General features: G+C 40.7%; 3 protein-coding genes across 8 annotated transcripts; all 3 read left to right on the forward strand.

Moving 5' to 3' along the window:
• The first annotated feature begins 15 nt into the window (after nucleotides 1-15).
• Nucleotides 16-5,252, forward strand: LOC135335615 (broad substrate specificity ATP-binding cassette transporter ABCG2-like). Its single transcript, XM_064531171.1, has 16 exons — nucleotides 16-368; nucleotides 720-779; nucleotides 889-1,003; nucleotides 1,432-1,584; nucleotides 1,736-1,893; nucleotides 2,098-2,252; nucleotides 2,316-2,393; nucleotides 2,532-2,743; nucleotides 2,959-3,024; nucleotides 3,113-3,195; nucleotides 3,308-3,397; nucleotides 3,657-3,781; nucleotides 4,061-4,215; nucleotides 4,476-4,565; nucleotides 4,747-4,811; nucleotides 4,955-5,252. Exons 1-16 carry the CDS (start codon nucleotides 157-159, stop codon nucleotides 5,136-5,138), a joined length of 2,001 nt encoding a protein of 666 aa, XP_064387241.1. The 5' UTR covers nucleotides 16-156; the 3' UTR covers nucleotides 5,139-5,252.
• Nucleotides 5,253-6,489: 1,237 nt separating this feature from the next.
• Nucleotides 6,490-10,765, forward strand: LOC135335626 (uncharacterized). Of its 2 annotated transcripts, XR_010394569.1 has the most exons (6): nucleotides 6,490-6,714; nucleotides 7,051-7,167; nucleotides 8,004-8,106; nucleotides 8,232-8,364; nucleotides 8,813-9,390; nucleotides 10,261-10,765. XR_010394569.1 is itself a non-coding variant. In XM_064531185.1 (5 exons), exons 1-5 carry the CDS (start codon nucleotides 6,552-6,554, stop codon nucleotides 9,222-9,224), a joined length of 924 nt encoding a protein of 307 aa, XP_064387255.1. In that variant the 5' UTR covers nucleotides 6,491-6,551; the 3' UTR covers nucleotides 9,225-9,319. The 2 variants fall into 2 exon arrangements, 1 of the variants encoding a protein (XP_064387255.1); XM_064531185.1 differs by lacking the exon at nucleotides 10,261-10,765 and having other exon boundaries at nucleotides 6,491-6,710; nucleotides 8,813-9,319.
• A 1,371-nt stretch (nucleotides 10,766-12,136) lies between these two features.
• LOC135334440 (uncharacterized) lies at nucleotides 12,137-17,565 on the forward strand. 5 transcript variants are annotated; one of them, XM_064529592.1, is made up of 9 exons: nucleotides 12,137-12,445; nucleotides 12,505-12,603; nucleotides 12,690-12,792; nucleotides 12,933-13,058; nucleotides 14,746-15,308; nucleotides 15,433-15,549; nucleotides 15,623-15,725; nucleotides 15,820-15,943; nucleotides 17,032-17,565. In XM_064529592.1, exons 5-9 carry the CDS (start codon nucleotides 15,120-15,122, stop codon nucleotides 17,441-17,443), a joined length of 945 nt encoding a protein of 314 aa, XP_064385662.1. In that variant the 5' UTR covers nucleotides 12,137-12,445; nucleotides 12,505-12,603; nucleotides 12,690-12,792; nucleotides 12,933-13,058; nucleotides 14,746-15,119; the 3' UTR covers nucleotides 17,444-17,565. The 5 variants fall into 5 exon arrangements, with proteins under 5 accessions (XP_064385662.1, XP_064385663.1, XP_064385661.1 ...); XM_064529593.1 differs by having other exon boundaries at nucleotides 12,137-12,401; nucleotides 12,487-12,603; XM_064529591.1 differs by having other exon boundaries at nucleotides 12,137-12,397; nucleotides 12,487-12,603.
• Nucleotides 17,566-18,088: the final 523 nt, after the last annotated feature.

Genomic DNA, 18,088 nt, shown 5'->3' on the forward strand with positions numbered 1-18,088 from the left:
CTTGAGAACTGAATAATGGCCGCCCTTGAATAACCTCTTGCAGCTGCCAAAGGCTGCAACTCAAAGATAGATATAGATGTTTACAACTCAGAGCAGAGCTACTGTATATCGAGGACACAGACAATTAATTAAACGAGGATTAAAAAAGAGGCAGTCATGAGCTCAAAATCTCCATACTACAGTTCGCTGGAGCAGGAGCAAAGCACAGCCATGGACTTCCACCATTCCACAAGTATACAGAGCTCAAGCGATAGCTCATACGATGGTATAAATGCAGAAGCTAGTCTGGCGTTTTGTGACATCCTCTACACCATCCCGACTGGGTGGCCGTGGGCAAAGAGCAACAAAGTCATTCTCAATTCAGTCAGGTGAGGGGAGTACTACTGAATGGTACATGGTGGATATTATATAATGGTTGATATTATTATTATACCTCTTTGCATAACATAATTATGTCTTTACATAACTCCAGGTAGCTGGTGCATACATGCACTGAATGCTTGGCACATGCGCTGTGGTTTGTGCATTGTATTCAAATGCATGGTGCATTGTTCTAATCATGTGGTGCAACCACGGTGATAGATTACATAAGAATGTCACATGTAGTTGGCAGGTTTAACAATGAACATGTGAGAATAGCATTCTAGTTGGTCCCACATCAAAGGTATCATATAATTATCACTGGTGTATCATATGACTATCACATAACTATTATGCAGTGGTGTAATGAGCCCGGGGCTGAATGCCATCCTCGGACCAACTGGCAGTGGAAAAACAACGTAAGAAAAACTGTCTTCATAAAATGTGTGATAATTATTATTTCCGCCTTTAATATAATTTCCCTAATCCTTTGATGTGGTTGCAACTCCCTGTGGTGTGTGTGTGCAGGTTGTTGGACATTCTGGCCGATCGTAAGTCCAGCTCTCGAGTGAGCGGAAGTGTTCTAGTGAACGGACGACTGAGGGAGGACAACTTCAGGTTCAAGACTGGATATGTTGTTCAGGTGCAGAGGGTTTTATATTATATCCATTGTATTTGTACTGTTGCAGTTGTGTGGTATTTTTGTTCATTTTTAGCCAATCAAAGAATAATAATTAATAATTGTTGTATGGCCTGGAAAATAGATTTCTACTTATAATGCATTGCCAATTAATTTAATTAACTCAGCCCCTATCATATCCATCTACCGTATCACTTGAATATTTTTCTGGTGAAAACCCTTTGCGAATGAGCCAAATCAGCTGAAAAAGTTACCCTTTGCGATCTAACTATTGCGCTCTGGCAAGGATTGTGCTTTACTAGGTTTTCGATTTTATTGTTGCGAATTGATCAACCCTCGCAAAGTTCGCATGATGCTCACAAAACATTCTAATAATAATTATGATATCTACATAATTATTGGCAGATAAATAATATTCATCTTTCTAACAGGATGACATAGTGACGGGAAGTTTAACAGTGAAAGAGAACTTTATGTTCTCAGCTGCTCTGCGTCTGCCCTCCTCCACCAGCTGGGCACAACGCGAGGAGAGGGTCGCCACTGTCATACAAGAACTGGGTCTGGAAAGATGTGCCAATCAAAAGGTATGCTATCCTCATCTGGTAGCTTGTAGATTTATTTTGATACTCACCAACTTCTGCAGAGAAGTGTGGCTTGTAGATTTCTTGTAGGGGGTTTTCCCTTTGTGTTGGATTGGGCAAACAGTTTTTTTATTGAATCTTTCCCTCCCTTCAGATTGGCACAGAATTCTTCCGTGGTGTGTCTGGGGGAGAGAGGAAGAGGACTAACATTGGGATGGAGCTCATCATAGAGCCTCAGGTCTTGTTTCTGGACGAGCCCACCACTGGACTGGACGCATACACAGCTGTCTCTGTTGTACAGCTACTCAAACGGTGAGACAATCTTCAACTATAGGGATCGATACAACAGCAGCTACTGAAATACTATCTCCACTAGAATTGCTTCCACTATGTAGCTGACTTCTAATTGCCTGTAAAATCAGTTTAATTGTAAAAATTCTGTGTCTCTTAGATGCAGCGTAGCTCTATTACATGTGGTATGTGTTTAGATCAATGGGTTTATGACGGCCACTATAGGTTGGGCTCTACTGGTAACCGCGTCGTGGTCATGTCCATCCACCAACCTCGCTACTCCATCTTCAAACTGTTTGACACTCTAACGATGCTGTCTCTAGGCAACACAGTTTTCCATGGCCCCGCCCACCAGGCACTACCTTACTTCAACAGACTGGGTAAGTAACAACATACCACCTTGGCCTACCACTCTGTTGACCTGCCCCACCCCCTCCTCACAGGTTATGAGTGTGAGGAACACGACAACCCTGCCGACTACTTCCTGGATATTATCAACCGTTGCGAGCTCACTCTAAAAGGTGAAAAAGAGTGTCAACTGTCAAAAGAAGTCATGTGTGCAAACATCATGTTGTGTGATTACTGAAGAGCTTAGTGAATAGTACATACATGTCCTTTCTTTTGAGCAAAGCCCCGAGTTTACTACCCTATTTCTGCAGACGAGAAGACAGAGAGCACCCCCCTCCTGGGTGCCCCCCACAGTGCCCCCACGGATCTGGCCAGTGAATACCTGGGCTCACCAGAGTGTCAGAGTGTGCGTAGCTCCCTCGGACCAATCGTGGAGGGGATGGTGGGAACTAAAAGGGCCAATGGAGGACCTCTTGGCTCATTGCTCTCCATCGACAATTATGCTACAAACTTCTTCTGGCAGGTACGTGTAGTAGAAGTTTTATTGTTGCAATTGCGTGTAACATGTAGTTTTGAGGTTCAAATCTGTTGGCTCAACGCTATTAATTATTGATGATTATAATTACCTGCATGGCATCTGACACAAAGTAGAAAATTAATTTGCGTGTATTTTTCATGTACATTGTATTTGTGTCATGTTGTGAAGTGTTTCATTTCGTCCCTCCCTCTCCTGTGCAGTGTGTAGTGGTGGGGTTCAGGGCGGCTGTGAAGATCTGGAGGAACCCTTTAACAATTGTTATGCAGGTCCGGTTCCAATATTCCCATTCCAGTAACATAGTTCCCATGCAGTTCGCCAATGCCCAGTTACAATACTTTGTTTGTTCTTATGCAGACTCTTGTGATGGTGATATTTGCTCTGATTGTGGGAGGGATCTACTTCCAACTTGCCAGTACCCCCAGTGGAATGATGGACAGGTATATATATCCCCCACCCCTCACACACACACACACACACACACACACACACACACACTCCACACAAGTGACAGGCACACACACACACACACACACACACACACACTCACAGGCTGGGGGTTATTTTCTTCATTGTAATGAGTCAAGTGTTTGGAAACCTTGGAGCCATTGAACTCTTCATCAAAGAGAGGGCAGCCTTTCTGTAAGCAACCACCTTGTGTGTGTAATACCAGCTATGCATGTATAGGCTAGCTATGATCGCCATGTATAGGCTCATTGTGGTGACCTAGTAATTGTACAGGACTGTCAGATGTCCTGTGTAAGTGGCATAGATGTTTTTGAGAACTGAACCCTTTAAGTGCTGTACTGTATTATTGTGCCGCCACCCAGTAGCTGTTACATGTACATGTGTTGTACAGTAACTCCTGTGTCATTCATTATATATGATGATTCATTTACAGCCACGAAAGCTCCAGTGGCTACTATCGTGTGTCCGTGTACTTCTTGTCCAAGTCAGTGACAGACCTGATGATCATGAGGATGATACCTCTCACCGTCTTCTCAGCCATCACGTACTTCATGATAGGTATGTACTGTACCGTGCATAGGACACTAATTAGTTAGGTACTACCATATTGCATTCCTAAAGTATGACAGGATGTGTAGAGTTGGTAGCTAGCCGCTAATGAGTATAGGTACCTGCTCACTACTGTAGTGCATTCCTGAAGCACTCGATCCCGATCCTCCCATCAACAGGGAAGTGAGCTAGGAGCTAATATCTGGAAGTACACTGTCGTCATGCACATGTATAGTGTAGTCTTAACTACATGTAGGTAGCTTGATGGTAAATAATTGTCCCTTATAGGGTTCCAATACGATGCTGCCAAGTTTGGTGTGTTCTACCTGACGCTAGCCCTCACCTCGATGGCAGGGGCTGCCCTAGCCTTCACCTGCAGTGCCATGGTCAGTGTGTTTGCAGTCGCCAACCTCCTAGTCTCTCTCATCTTCATCCTCTACATGGTTAGTCCCTTGATGTGGTTTTTAATTCCGTGTATACAATTTCTTATGCTTTTATAAAGATAACGTACTTTCAAATGGTGGCATTAAAATGCATATTTGTGCAAGTATTTATCAATTTGGCCCATTAGATCAACATACTACAGTTATGGCTGTTGAAAGATGCTCAACTAACCCCCCCCCCCGTTTAATCAATGGTTCGGGGACTCTTTCAGCTGCCATATTGTGTACCGTTCATGTCGTACTTTTTTCTCCCTGTGCAGTTGTTTGGGGGGTTTCTGATTGGCCTTTCTTCTATCCCTGACTGGATCTCGTGGATGAAGTACCTCAGCATCTTCAGATACTCCATTGAGGCGAGTCCCCTCTCATAGTAGCCGCCCTCATACACCCCATCCCCATTTCCTTGTATGATTACCGTATAACTGGTTATTTTCGCAGTGGCCTCTATTCTCAAAAATAAAATCCGTGAAATATTTAGTTTGAGCAATCTGCGAACGCTAAACGGTATTTAACGTAATTTCCAAATGTTCTCAGGCCATCTCTGTGAACGAGCTGCAAGACCAGTGGTATTCTGAGAAGCTGGGACCCAATGGTACTTGGTAAGTGCATGTGATGAGGCCAATCAAAAAGCAAAATAATTATCATTGGATATTCGATAACCAAAAATAGAGTACGCTATAATTATGTGCGACACAAATTTTCCATGCACTTTTTCACATTTTTCAAAACTTTTTTGCCCCAGCCCATATGAAGTGAAAAATGCGACATGTTATGCTGATGGTAATCTAGTCCTCAAGTATCGTGGCTACTCCCTCGATTGGCTCTGGTATGATCAGATAGCACTAGCGGGGACCACCCTCGGTTGGCTAATTCTAGCGTACATTGTGCTCAGGATTGTCAAGATTTATTACAGACACTTTAAGTAACTGTTTTTTATTTCATCAAGTGACACATGTTTAGAATGCCTGATACTGTCAGCAGGAGTACTCTATTATTTTAAGTTGAACCCTATACTATATAATAATTGTTTGCATGTTTCACTTACGTTGCATTGGTTGGGTACTGACTTGAGACTACTTGATTAACTCTAGCTTCCAGAGCTTCACACAGGTATGGTGTGTTGACCTACCCAGAAACTTGAATGACTTTAATTCCAAGAGTCATTTTTATAATACTGCATGCATGCATGTGGCTGTAATTCATTTATCCTCGGTGGGCATGCGCAAGCGAGGTGTACGTAGTGTGTCTGTGTGTCTGCGTGTGTGTGTGTGTGTGTGTGTGTGTCTGCGTGTGTGTGTGTGTGTGTGTGTGTGTGTCTGCGTGCGCGTGTGTGCGTGCGTGCGTGTGTGTGTGTAGACTGCTACAGCTGCTCAAGGATGAATCAAGTGCAAGTAAGAGTTTGTATAGGCTTATAGTCATGTCATGTTTACTTGGATTTAATTCGTGGATTTGCAAAATAATGCTTCGTTCTCGAGTTATGCCTATAGTTTTGCTTACTTGGAATGCCATTGCAGCCTTTTCAGAAGAGCACGTAGCCAAACTTGTTTACCGAGTGTTGCTACTCTACTTAGTAGTTAGCTCTGCACTAAAACGCTAGCTATTGGTAGCTTCAAGAGTGAGAAGAGAGCTGCAAGGCTCTGCTGACTTGCAGCATAGATAGAGCAAAGAGGGATTGGCAACAAAATCGACCTCGAATAACCATCCGTGTTGCCCCGGCGTTACTCGAGGCTGTCTACTTCAACGTAGGAAGACAGCCTTGAGTAAAGCACAGGCTGGGAATGGTTAAGGAGACAACTGATTGTCTTACTGTCAGTATAACAATCCTACTGCTGATTTTGACTTCATTTCCATGCTTAGACAATCTTAGCTATATTATAGGTGCTATTGGTACATAGCCATAAAAAACGGTGAAAAGAGGTGAAAAAAGCGCTATGTACCGCTAGCTCTTTCTCAACAATCTAGAAAAAATTTTGGGAATTTCCACATAATACACATCATCAAGAAGCATGGAAATAAAGTTTTGGTTGCTATTCTTGCATGCAGCCCTATAAAAGCAAGGTGGTCTAGCTATAATTATTATATGCATGCATTGTTTTAATGTCTGCAACCCCCACGTACATGATGAGCAGCACCTAAAACCCATGCAGTTTTCATCATGCATGCATGTACATGTATTATGCTCTATAAAAACTGTTGACCAATAATTATTTGTGTTAATTACATAACTGGAAAAGGTGAGGGTGCATGCATGTGGTGAGCCTGTAATTAACAAATTCCTGACCTCTTTCATGTGATCTTTCATGTGATCATGAATAGCTCTTTTATTGACACTCAACACAATGCTGAAGCTACAGGCTCTACTAAGACCCAGATCAGTGTCCACATTTCCTCCAAAGTGCTCATTGTCAAAAAGTGGGGAGAATGAGATTGAGCTTACTAAAGGCGTTCTTCGTGGGATCATCTCTGAACTAAAAGACGACATGCCAAGAGCTCTCAGTGTATGTACGTGTATACGGTTATGCATGCATAAATTATGTTAAATTGTTATGTTGTATTTACTGATTAAAGCTTGCAATGTTGAAGAATTATTACTGTATAGATCTACTTCTAATAAGGCGCTGCTTTTTTTTTGAGACAAAGTGTACCAAGAGTTTATCATTCATTATTTATTCATTATTCCTAATGAACTCTTGAGTGTACGTATGCAAAACAAGAAATAGCCTAATATGGTGCCTTATGGGATAAATCTCCAGGTGGCGCATTAATTATTAGAAGGAGGCCTCTTTTAGGTATATAAATGTGTACAAAGTTAATTTCCACATAATAATACACATGCAGGCAGTTGGCCTTTTAAAGAGTGCTCTTGAGGGACGTGTACTGTGCAAGCTCCACACTGACAGTTGGCCTTCATTCAACACCCTTGTCTGTCAGGTCATCTACCCCAGAGCGTCAGAGGTACAGTGCCTTTAGTCTATAGAGTAAATAAACGCAATTTGGTACGTGTTAGTACATAAATGTAAATATTTTGAGATTGGAATATTTCTAAGAAAATATGATGATACCATTGTGTTGGTGAACAAATTATCTAAAACATATCCAAAAATATTTCCATGGCAACCAAAGGTGGTGGGTATGTGGTGGTTTATAAAACACCAACATTTTTCTATAGTGGACAATCGCTTAGCGATGGAAAAGACCAATTGTTTTCGGCTAAGGTATGGAACTTTGGCACAACATTCCTGAATAGTTTAGCTAACATATGCATGGTTACGTATAGCTTACATAAGTACACGTACTGATTAATACTCAATTATGGGATATTTTAGGTGCCTTTTCGCTTAGCGATGGAACTCAAGCAAATTTGTCGGCTAAGGTCTAATTGTTTTTGCACATTAATTGTTAATAAATTTTCTATCTTTTGATACAAAAAAGTTGTCCAGAAATACTTTAGTTCCGGAGATATTTCATGTTACACATATATTTTACGATCACCCCCATTTTTACCTAAAATGATTTCCCACTACAACAACTTTTGGGGAAATATTTTCAAATAAGGTTGTAGCTTATTTATTCACCTACACAATGGTATCAGCAGCACAATTTCTTAGAAATGTTCCAATCTTGAGATACATTTAAGTACAACTACTCACTCTGTGGTTAAATTTACTCTCAAAGCTGAAGGTACTGTATATATATATATGTTATATGCCGGTATAAATATATATAGGTTGTCAAAATTTGATACTACAACTGGCCCATCGCTTCATGATGATATCACCATGCACGCACAGGTTGCTGATCTGCTCTGCTATTCTCGTGGCTCTGGAGATGATTTACTTCAACTACTTCTCTCACAAAATCTGATTTCATGGAGAAAGAAACAGCAAATTCATTGTAAGCTGTTGCAGTATCAGAGTCACACAGTTTATACACACACCACTATAGGTATAGAATCTAGTATAAAGTATACTCTGGGAAACCAAGGTTATTGCACAGTCATACAGTCACTATATATGCAGACCTTGAGAGTGAGTTGAGTGACTACTTGTGTGAGCACTTAGTGGACCCCTCCACTGGTAGGAAAGTGATGACCAACTTTTTAGAAGGTGTGGCTGCTTACCTTCCTGACAACGTGCAATTCAAAACAGAAATGTGAGTGTATTATATAGGTATACTGTAGGGAGATCTTGGTGATAACTGCCATCATGCTGTCACGTGTGTATGCACCATTTCTGCCCTCAAGGTATGGTGATACACTGACTGAATGTACATGATTGTATAGTACAGTAGAACCTCGGATTATCTGGACACCGTGGTTCCAGCTCAGAGGCAGGCCAGATAACCGGATGATCGAATAAGATAAACCACGCCTTGATCCACCCACTTAATTGATAAACAACAGTGCAAATTTAGTGCACGTGGGCGTCTGCACATGCGTCCATGGTAACAGCTGTTAATTGCACATACGCATTAAGGGACACGCCCATTTTCAGCCGAGCCGGATAATCGAGGTTCTACTGTACCACATACTGTGCATTCTGAGTGTACTATAGTCTACCGATATTAACTTGCTGCATGCATGTATGTATACTTCGTGTAGGACATGTCCCGATGGTTTTGTACTCGGATCCCTCAAGCCTCATCACACACCACTTGTTGTTGAACATTGGGGTCGTTTGCGTGGCTGGCCTAAAGAAATGTCCTATTTTGAAGATCTTATCTTAAACTTTGTATCAAGAGCCCTCTACAGTGTTGATGATCGAGACTCCCCAGTGACCTGGAGTTTACAGCATGTTTATGGAAGTATGGGTAATTTATTTTCAATAGAAGCGTTTCGAGAAAAGAGTCTTGCCACTTTCGTTGGTATAGAGATGATCAAAGCTGTAGCAGCACAAGGGTTTACACCGTGGTCAGTTTTGCAAGTAGAAAATACTACAATGAGAAAGATGAATGCAAAACTTGGAGGTCTTGAGTCAAAGTACACTCTAAAGCGATCGGCTTTAGGACTATAGTTACTGTCTCAATGTAACTGTGTGTGTATGTTGAAGGCAACTTGTTCATTTGTGTCAATCTTTTGTACAGTATATATAAGCATCTGTTGTCTTTGTCTCTATACTGGTTGGTGCATTGCTGTGCTCGCATTAATTGTTGTGTGATGGAAAGGGAAGGGACGCATGGGTGAGTAATTGAGTGAGCAATTGCAGGATTTGCGGAGACAGATTGACACTGATTATCATAATTATGAGCTCCATCTATTTTACATGTATATTTAGCTAAGAATTGGCCAAGGCATGTAATTGTGGGGGGATATCTTGAGCTAGGAAGTAGTCATGTTTGCTTGAGAGTGATCAGAGTGTAGAGAAATATGCCGCAGTAGGTATAGCCAAGTTGATACTGAATATTTTCTTTCAAGTGTGAAAACAAGGATTCAAAAAAAATTTGTTTTGTGGGGAGCTAGTTATATACTGGCTAACAAGAAATAGCCAATTTCAGTATAATTATACAAGTACAGCATGTGGTTGTGACATAGGCTGGGCAGGCGCCTATACGGTTTTAAGTAGAGTTGCATACTTCTTTTCATAATGAACTCTTGGCGGTATAGAATATATACTGTCTAGTAAGGCCACTGTTAGTTACATACTTGTTTCAGATCAACCTCCCTCCTTGATTTTGCTCACCTCCTCAATTAAGTCATTATTGCTGATGTCAACCATTATTTGAGGTCAAAGTCATTTTTTTGCTGACATTGCATTATTTTACCATGTGCCATGTGCAAGTTGCATTGTGCACCAAAAAGCCATTGCGTAAAAAAAATTTATGTTCAGACTCCATCCTTTTGTGAATTTTTGTCAGTTAAAAAAACAGGATATGACGTCATCAAATAATGGGATAATGAGTAATGAGGACCTCCCTCCCTCATCGGGGTTGAGTAGTATTCTCATCTGAAACAAGTATGCAACTAACAGTACTGGCCTAAGGGTTGTGAGCTAGAGATTAACCATTGGTTGTATAATATTGACATTAACTTGCTGTGTGTATTACACGTAGGACATGTCCCGATGGTTTTGTACTCGGAAGCCTCAAGCCTCATCACACACCTCTTGTGCTCGAACACTGGAGTCATTTTAATGGATGGCCTAAAGAAAGGCCTTATTTTGAAGCTATTACCTCAAACTTTGTGTCGAGAGCCCTCTACAGTGTTGATGATCTAGACTCCCCCGTTACCTGGTGTTTACAGTATGGCTATGGAAGTATGGGGGGATTGTTTTCGATAGAAAAAGTTCGAAACAAGAATCTTGGCACTTTCGTTACCTTGGAGATGATCAAAGCTGTAGCAGCACAAGGGTTTACACCGTGGTCTGTTCTGCACTTATTGGACACTACAATGAAAAAGATGACTGCCAAACTTGGAGGGTATGAGTCAAAGCACACTCTAAAGTGGTCGGCTTTAGGACTATAAACTGATCATTATATAACACTCTAATTGTGTGTGTCTATGCTATTCGTTGTATATATAGATGTATACAGAACATATACAAGTGTGTGTGTGACTGCATGTAATATATATATATTATGTGTGAACACATCGGTTGTACACTTTAATTGCGGCATGCATGTCTACTGGTTGGTTGCTATGCTTGCATGCATCTAAAGCAAGGTGATGCTAACTTACTAGACTAGCTATATGCACAGTAAAAACACATTCGTTACAGTAACATAAAACAAATTGTCATGTTAAATGAAACGCAATTTTGAAATTTAATGACTGTAGAAATTACATACATTTCTGTCATTTTAAACACTAAAATACGATGATGCATCTCTATATGTGTTTTTGCTGTGTGCAATCAGCATGGTTCAATTCTGCAGCACCTAATTATAAAGACCCAGGTCCATACTCTTTATTGTTGTCAATTATATGATTTATCACCAATATTATTATGTTGTGTGTTGCCATGCATGCATATTTAACTTGAAGGGGTAGAGATCTATAATTAACCATGTTCATGACCTCTTTCAAGTAGAGTGCATGCATGCTAGAGTCTTGGTCAAAGCTCTTATTGTGTTGGTTTGACACCCAACACAATGCTGAAGCTACAGGCTCTACTAAGGCCCAATTTTGTTAGATCAGTGTCCACATTTCCTCCGAAGTGCTCGTTGGCAAGAAGTGGGGAGAATGAGATTGAGCTTACTAAAGGCATTCTTCGTGCCACGAAGAATGCCTTTAGTAAGCTCACATCTCTGAACTACAAAATGACATGCCAAGAGCTCTCAGTCAGTGAGTGTATGTACGCGTGTATTATGCTTGCCTACAGTATCATACGCCCTTGGTATTACTAGAATATTTTGCTGGTGAAAAACCTTTGCGAAATCAGCATAAAATTTGACCATGGATAGAACAGTAAGATTCTTTCCTGTTCTATCTATGATTTGACCCATCTAACTATTGCGTTAATTCTGGCAAGGATGGCCGTATGTATTTACTATAGCAATAATTTAGGTTTTGCACCGTGGTCTGTTCTGCGCTTATTGGACACTAGAATGAGAAACATGACTGCCAAGCTTGGATGGTGCGAGTCAAAGCACACTCTGAAGTGGTCGGCTTTAGGACCATAAATATATTATGTGTACACACATCTGTTGTACACTTTAATTGCATGTCACTTTAATTGCATGTCTCGTATACCTCATGGTTGGTTGCATGGTTGCTATGCTTATATGCATGCAGCCCTATAAAAGCAAGGTGGTGCTAGCTATAATTATTATATGCATGCATTGTTTTAATTTCTGCAACCCCCACGTACATGATGAGCAGCACCTAAAACCCATGCAGTTTCTATCATGCGATATGCATGTATTATGCTCTATAAAAACTGTTGACCAATAACATAACTGGAAAAGGTGAGGGTGCAAATGCAAGCATGTGGTGGGTAATTAACAAATTCCTGACCTCTTTCAAGTGAATAGCTCTTTTATTGACACCAAGAGTAGATACTCTTATCTACTCTTGTTGACACTCAACACAATGCTGAAGCTACAGGCTCTACTAAGACCCAATTTTGTGTCCACATTTCCTCTGAAGTGCTCATTGTCAAAAAGTGGGGAGAATGAGATTGAGCTTACTAAAGGCGTTCTTCGTGGGATCATCTCTGAACTAAAAGAAGACATGCCAAGAGCTCTCAGTGTATGTAAATCTCCAGGTGGTGCATTCTTAGAAGGAGGCCTCTTTTAGGTATATAAATGTGTACAAAGTTGATTTCCACATATACACAGGCAGTTGGCCTTTTAAAGAATGCTCTTGAGGGACGTGTACTGTGCAAGCTCCACACTGACAGTTGGCCTTCATTCAACACCCTTGTCTGTCAGGTCATCTACCCCAGAGCTTCAGAGGTATATATATATATAGGTTGTCAAAATTTGATACTACAACTAATTTGATTGGCCCATCGCTTCATGATATCACAATGTACGCACAGGTTGCTGATCTGCTCTGCTATTCTCGTGGCTCTGGAGATGATTTGCTTCAACTACTTCTCTCACAAAATCTGATTTCATGGAGAAAGAAACAGCAAATTTATTGTAAGCTGTTGTAGTATCAGAGTCACACAGTTTATACATGCACACGCCACTATATATTATAGGTATAGAATCTAGTATAAAGTATACTCTGGGAAACCAAGGTTATTGCACAGTCATATACAGTCACTATATATATGCAGACCTTGAGAGTGAGTTGAGTGATTACTTGTGTGAGCACTTAGTGGACCCCTCCACTGGTAGGAAAGTGATGACCAACTTTTTAGAAGGTGTGGCTGCTTACCATCCTAACAACTAAAAACAGAAATGTGAGTGTATTATACAGGTAACTGTAGGGAGATCTAGGTTGATTTGGTGATAAATATAGGACACTGCCATCATCCTGTCACGTGTGTATGCACCATTTCTGCCCTCAATGTATGGTGATACACTGACTGAATGTACATGATTGTATAGTACAGTAGAACCTCGGATTATCTGGACACCGTGGTTCCAGAGGCAGGCCGGATAACCGGATGATCAAATAAGATAAACCACGCCTTGATCCACCCACTTAATTGATAAACAGCAGTGCAAATTTAGTGGGCGTCTGCGCATGCGTCCATGGTAACAGCTGTTAATTGCACATACGCATTAAGGGACACACCCATTTTCAGAGAAAATTGCCGAGTCGGATAATCGAGGTTCGATCTACTGTACCACATACTGTGCATTCTGAGTGTACTGTAGTCTACCGATATTAACTTGCTGCATGCATGTATGTATGTACTTCGTGTAGGACATGTCCCGGTGGTTTTGTACTCGGATCTCTCAAGCCTCATCACACACCACTTGTTGTCGAACATTGGGGTCGTTTGCGTGGCTGGCCTAAAGAAATGTCCTATTTTGAAGATCTTATCTCAAACTTTGTATCAAGAGCCCTCTACAGTGTTGATGATCGAGACTCCCCAGTGACCTGGAGTTTACAGCATGTCTATGGTTGTATGGGTAATTTATTCTCGATAGAAGCGTTTCGAGAAAAGAGTCTTGGCAGTTTCGTTGCTATAGAGATGATCAAAGCTGTAGCAGCACAAGGGTTTACACCGTGGTCAGTTTTGCAAGTAGAAAATACTACGATGAGAAAGATGAATGCAAAACTTGGAGGTCTTGAGTCAAAGTACACTCTAAAGCGATCGGCTTTAGGACTATAGTTACTGTCCAATTGTGTGTTACTTTTTATGCATGCATTTGTGTCAATCTTTTGTATACACACGTGCAGTTATCAGTTATAAGAAGCGTCTGTTGTCTATAATATTATACTGGTTGGTGCGTTGCTGTGCTTGCATTGTTGTGTGATGGAGATGCATAATTGAGTGAGCAACAAGCTCTAAAGACTAAATGATGGACAGTACAAGAATTGTACCATAATACAGCTATAATAGGCTGCTATTAACACTGCCAGTAGGAGTTGTTGGCTTGTGTCCAATGGTGACATGCATCTAGAAATTAATTTGCCACATAAAACCATGCATGCATGGTCAGTGACACTGAGAGAGACTCGTTGCTAGTCTCTCTCTGTCATTGTTAGTCCCTTTAACTGCAACGAGTTAAAGTTTAACACTCTATGCGTCTACAGAGGGTGGAACACAACTATAGCTATTTGGCACTGTACCACATAAGCTAAAGCGTACACATGCACACATTGCTTTAAAGGTATAGCACTGGCGTCTGCAGCACTCATGCACTCGTGGCCCAGGAACTGTATAAGCTTATAATTTATATACTGTAAGAATAGACAGTTTAGTATTCAGTTTGTCCCATGTAAGATATTTTTGAGAACTGAACCGTTTAGATATATATACTGTATTGTATTGTGCATGCATGCATGCATTGCCACCCGCAATTGGTAAGTGCATGTGATGAAGCCAATTAACAATTATGATTTAAAAGTAAATGTACTTAAATATTACGTGCACTTTTTTTCATTTTTCAAACTTCAAAACCTTTTGGCCCCAGCCCATTTGCAGCCCAACGTGACACTGTTATGCTGATGGTAATGATGTCCTCAAGTATTGTGGCTACTCCCTTGATTGGCTCTGGTATGATCAGATAGCGCTAGCAAGGACCACCCTCGGTTGGCTAATTCTGACGTACATGCATTGTACTTTATTACATACACTTCCAAGTAACTTCATCAAGTGGCCGGCACATGTTTATAGAATGCCTACTATTTAATTTGAACCCCTATAAATATAATTATTTGTTGACATGTTTCACTTGTATGTTGTGTGATTTGTGGTTGGGTACGTGACTTGTGACTACTTACTTAGCTTCCAGCTTCATCCTCAGGTATCATAATTACCCAAATTGTTCATTTCACGCTCGACACAATGTTGAGGTTACAGGCTCTACTAATGCCCGTTTATAGAAGAGCTCTAGTTCATAGATCAGTAACCACTTTTCCTCTACCTCTTTTGAAGTGCTCATTGGCAAGAAGTGAGGATGAGATTAAGCTTACTAAAGGCGTTCTTTGTGGGATCATCTCTGAACTAAAAGATGACATTCCAAGAGCTCTCAGTGTATGTGTTAATTGCATTTCATGAGCGTATAATAATATATATACACGTTGGCATGTTATAGTTACTATGCTATAATGCAGTCTAATAACACACATTGTTCATTTCCACGTATATACATACTCAGGCAGTTGGCCTCTTAACGAATGCCCTTGAGGGACGTGTACTGTGCAAGCTCCACACTGACAGTTGGCCTTCATTCAACACCCTTGTCTGTCAGGTCATCTACCCCAGAGCGTCAGAGGTAGGTATACATGGTCAGACTTTAACTATAATTATATAGCCCGTCGCTTCAAGATATCACCATGCACGCACAGGTTGCTGATCTGCTCTGCTATTCTCGTGGCTCTGGAGATGATTTGCTTCAACTACTTCTCTCACAAAATCTGATTTCATGGAGAAAGAAGCAGGAAATTTATTGTAAGCTGTTTACAGTATCAAAATTTAGTCATGCACTAGCTGGTATATATAGAAGCTATAAGGACTCTGGGAAATTTTTATAATTATTATGCAGACCTTGAGAGTGAGTTGAGTGACTACTTGTGTGAGCACTTAGTAGACCCCTCCACTGGTAGGAAAGTGCTAAGCAACTTTTTGGAAGGTGTGGCTGCTTACCTTCCTAACAACAAAACAGAAATGTGAGTGTGTACTATGGTTGCACCAAAGATCAAAGGCTTCAGTTGTAGTTTATACTACTTATACAACCTGTGTGACCACAGCCATGGTATATGGCAGTTATACCCTAGTGTATAACTGCCATATACCATGGCTGTGGTCAAACTACATGTACAGCTAGAACTGAATACAGTATCCCACCTTTGCAACAAAATTGACACACTGTTTCAATTAAAACAATGACACACTACTCAATTCAATCAATATTAGCAATATTAGAGTTAGAGAGAATTCAATACAAAACAGACTACTAATGATTTTAGTCAACATAAAAAGAGCCAAGTTCGAGCGATGAATAGTTCTAAAAAGGAGGCAAATTTTGAAGAACTCCGTGATCGTGAATCGAACGATACTAGTTTGTTTGTGTTGCTTTTTTTCAACTTTCAACATTGGTTGTCACAACCTGCTTATTACATTGCTGCATGGGACCAGGAGCAGTAAGAAGGGTCCAGACTGCCAAGTGTTTCTCAGACTAAAGAGACTGCACTGCACTGGGCCAGTACAGTAGGCTTGTGGAATGATATTTTGGGGTACATTTGCACTCTTTGTAGACAAGTAACACCAGTGTACTTTCTTGAAGTGCCTTCTATAAAGATGCAGAAACACAGCCTTCACAATTGCTTGCTTGAATCATAGGCGCTTGCTTGAATCAGCCATCGCTTTTTAAAAAAATAGCAAATTCATTGCATAGCTATAGCAACAGTGATGTCAAACAGTAGTTATAAGCATATTCATTGAAGAAGTATGACAGGAAGTAGCTAAACATAGTAGTACAGTTCTAAACATAGTACAAGCCAGTTAAACTATGGCCTCTTGTGGTATATTTGCTTTACACGCTCGAGTAATCAGATAAACCAACTCGGCTGCGCCTCGTGGTTTATCAGATTACTCTCGCGTGTAAATCAAATATACCACTCGAGGCCATTGTTTAACTATAACATGTATAGTACCATGCATGTATATACATTACTTCATGTGCTATGTATTCTATATATATATACATACGAGTCTATATCCACATTTTAATTTGCTATGTGTATTATACACGTAGGCCATGTCCCGATGGGTTTGTACTCGGAAGTCTCAAGCCTCATCACACACCTCTTGTTGTCAAACACTGGGATCGTTTGCGTGGCTGGCCTAAAGAAATGTCCTATTATGAAGGTCTCATCTCAAACTTTGAGTCGAGAGCCCTCTACAGTGTTGATGATCTAGACTCCCCAGTGACCTGGAGTTTACAGCATGTCTATGGGAGTATAGGGGGATTGTTTTCGATAGAAGCGTTTCGAGAAAATAGTCTTGGTAGTTTTGTTGCTATGGAGATGAGCAAAGCTGTAGCAGCGCAAGGGCTTACACCGTGGTCAGTTCTGCAAGTAGAAAATACTACGATGAGAAAGATGAGTGCTAAACTTGGAGGTCTTGAGTCAAAGTACACTCTAAAGCGATCGGCTTTAGGACTATAGTTACTGTCTCAATGTAATTGTGGTGTATGTTGAAGGCAACTTGTTCATATTTTGTACAGTATATATAAGCATCTGTTGTCTTTGTCTCTATACTGGTTGGTGCGTTGCTGTGCTCGCATTAACTGTTGTGTGCATGATGGAAAGGGAAGGGATGCATGGGTGAGTAATTGAGTGAGCAATTGCAACAAGCTGGGATTTGCGGAGACAGATTGACACTGATCATTATAATTATGAGCTCCATCTATTTTACATGTAGTCTATATTTAGCTAAGAATTGGCCATGTAATTGTGGGGGGATATCTTGAGAGTGATCAGAGTGTAGAGAAATATGCCGCAGTAGGTATAGCCAAGTTGATACTGAATATTTTCTTTCAAGTGTGAAAACAAGGATTAAAAAAAAATTGTTTTGTGGGGAGCTAGCTATAATTATACTGGCTAACAAGAAATTATACAAAACAAGAAATAGCCAATTTCAGTATAATTATACAACAGCATGTGGTTGTGACATAGGCTGGGCAGGCGCCTATACGGTTTTAAGTAGAGTTGCATACTTCTTTTCATAATGAACTCTTGGCCGGTATAGAATATATACTGTCTAGTAAGGCCACTGTTAGTTACATACTTGTTTCAGATCAACCTCCCTCC

The sequence above is a fragment of the Halichondria panicea genome, chromosome 4 (genome assembly GCF_963675165.1).
Source record: "Halichondria panicea chromosome 4, odHalPani1.1, whole genome shotgun sequence".
Lineage (NCBI taxonomy): Eukaryota > Metazoa > Porifera > Demospongiae > Suberitida > Halichondriidae > Halichondria > Halichondria panicea.

Excerpts from the sequence above, each read along its gene's own strand:
- LOC135335615 (XM_064531171.1), top strand. The coding sequence starts at position 157 with ATGAGCTCAAAATCTCCATACTACAGTTCGCTGGAGCAGGAGCAAAGC. Across the intron at positions 3,196-3,307 it reads CCCAGTGGAATGATGGACAG|GCTGGGGGTTATTTTCTTCA; the intron begins GTATATATATCC and ends ACACACTCACAG. Across the intron at positions 3,398-3,656 it reads AAAGAGAGGGCAGCCTTTCT|CCACGAAAGCTCCAGTGGCT; the intron begins GTAAGCAACCAC and ends ATTCATTTACAG.
- LOC135335626 (XM_064531185.1), top strand. The coding sequence starts at position 6,552 with ATGCTGAAGCTACAGGCTCTACTAAGACCCAGATCAGTGTCCACATTT. Across the intron at positions 6,711-7,050 it reads ACATGCCAAGAGCTCTCAGT|GCAGTTGGCCTTTTAAAGAG; the intron begins GTATGTACGTGT and ends ATACACATGCAG. Across the intron at positions 8,107-8,231 it reads AAAGAAACAGCAAATTCATT|ACCTTGAGAGTGAGTTGAGT; the intron begins GTAAGCTGTTGC and ends CTATATATGCAG.
- LOC135334440 (XM_064529592.1), top strand. The coding sequence starts at position 15,120 with ATGTTGAGGTTACAGGCTCTACTAATGCCCGTTTATAGAAGAGCTCTA. Across the intron at positions 15,550-15,622 it reads TCTACCCCAGAGCGTCAGAG|GTTGCTGATCTGCTCTGCTA; the intron begins GTAGGTATACAT and ends ATGCACGCACAG. Across the intron at positions 15,944-17,031 it reads CCTAACAACAAAACAGAAAT|GCCATGTCCCGATGGGTTTG; the intron begins GTGAGTGTGTAC and ends TTATACACGTAG.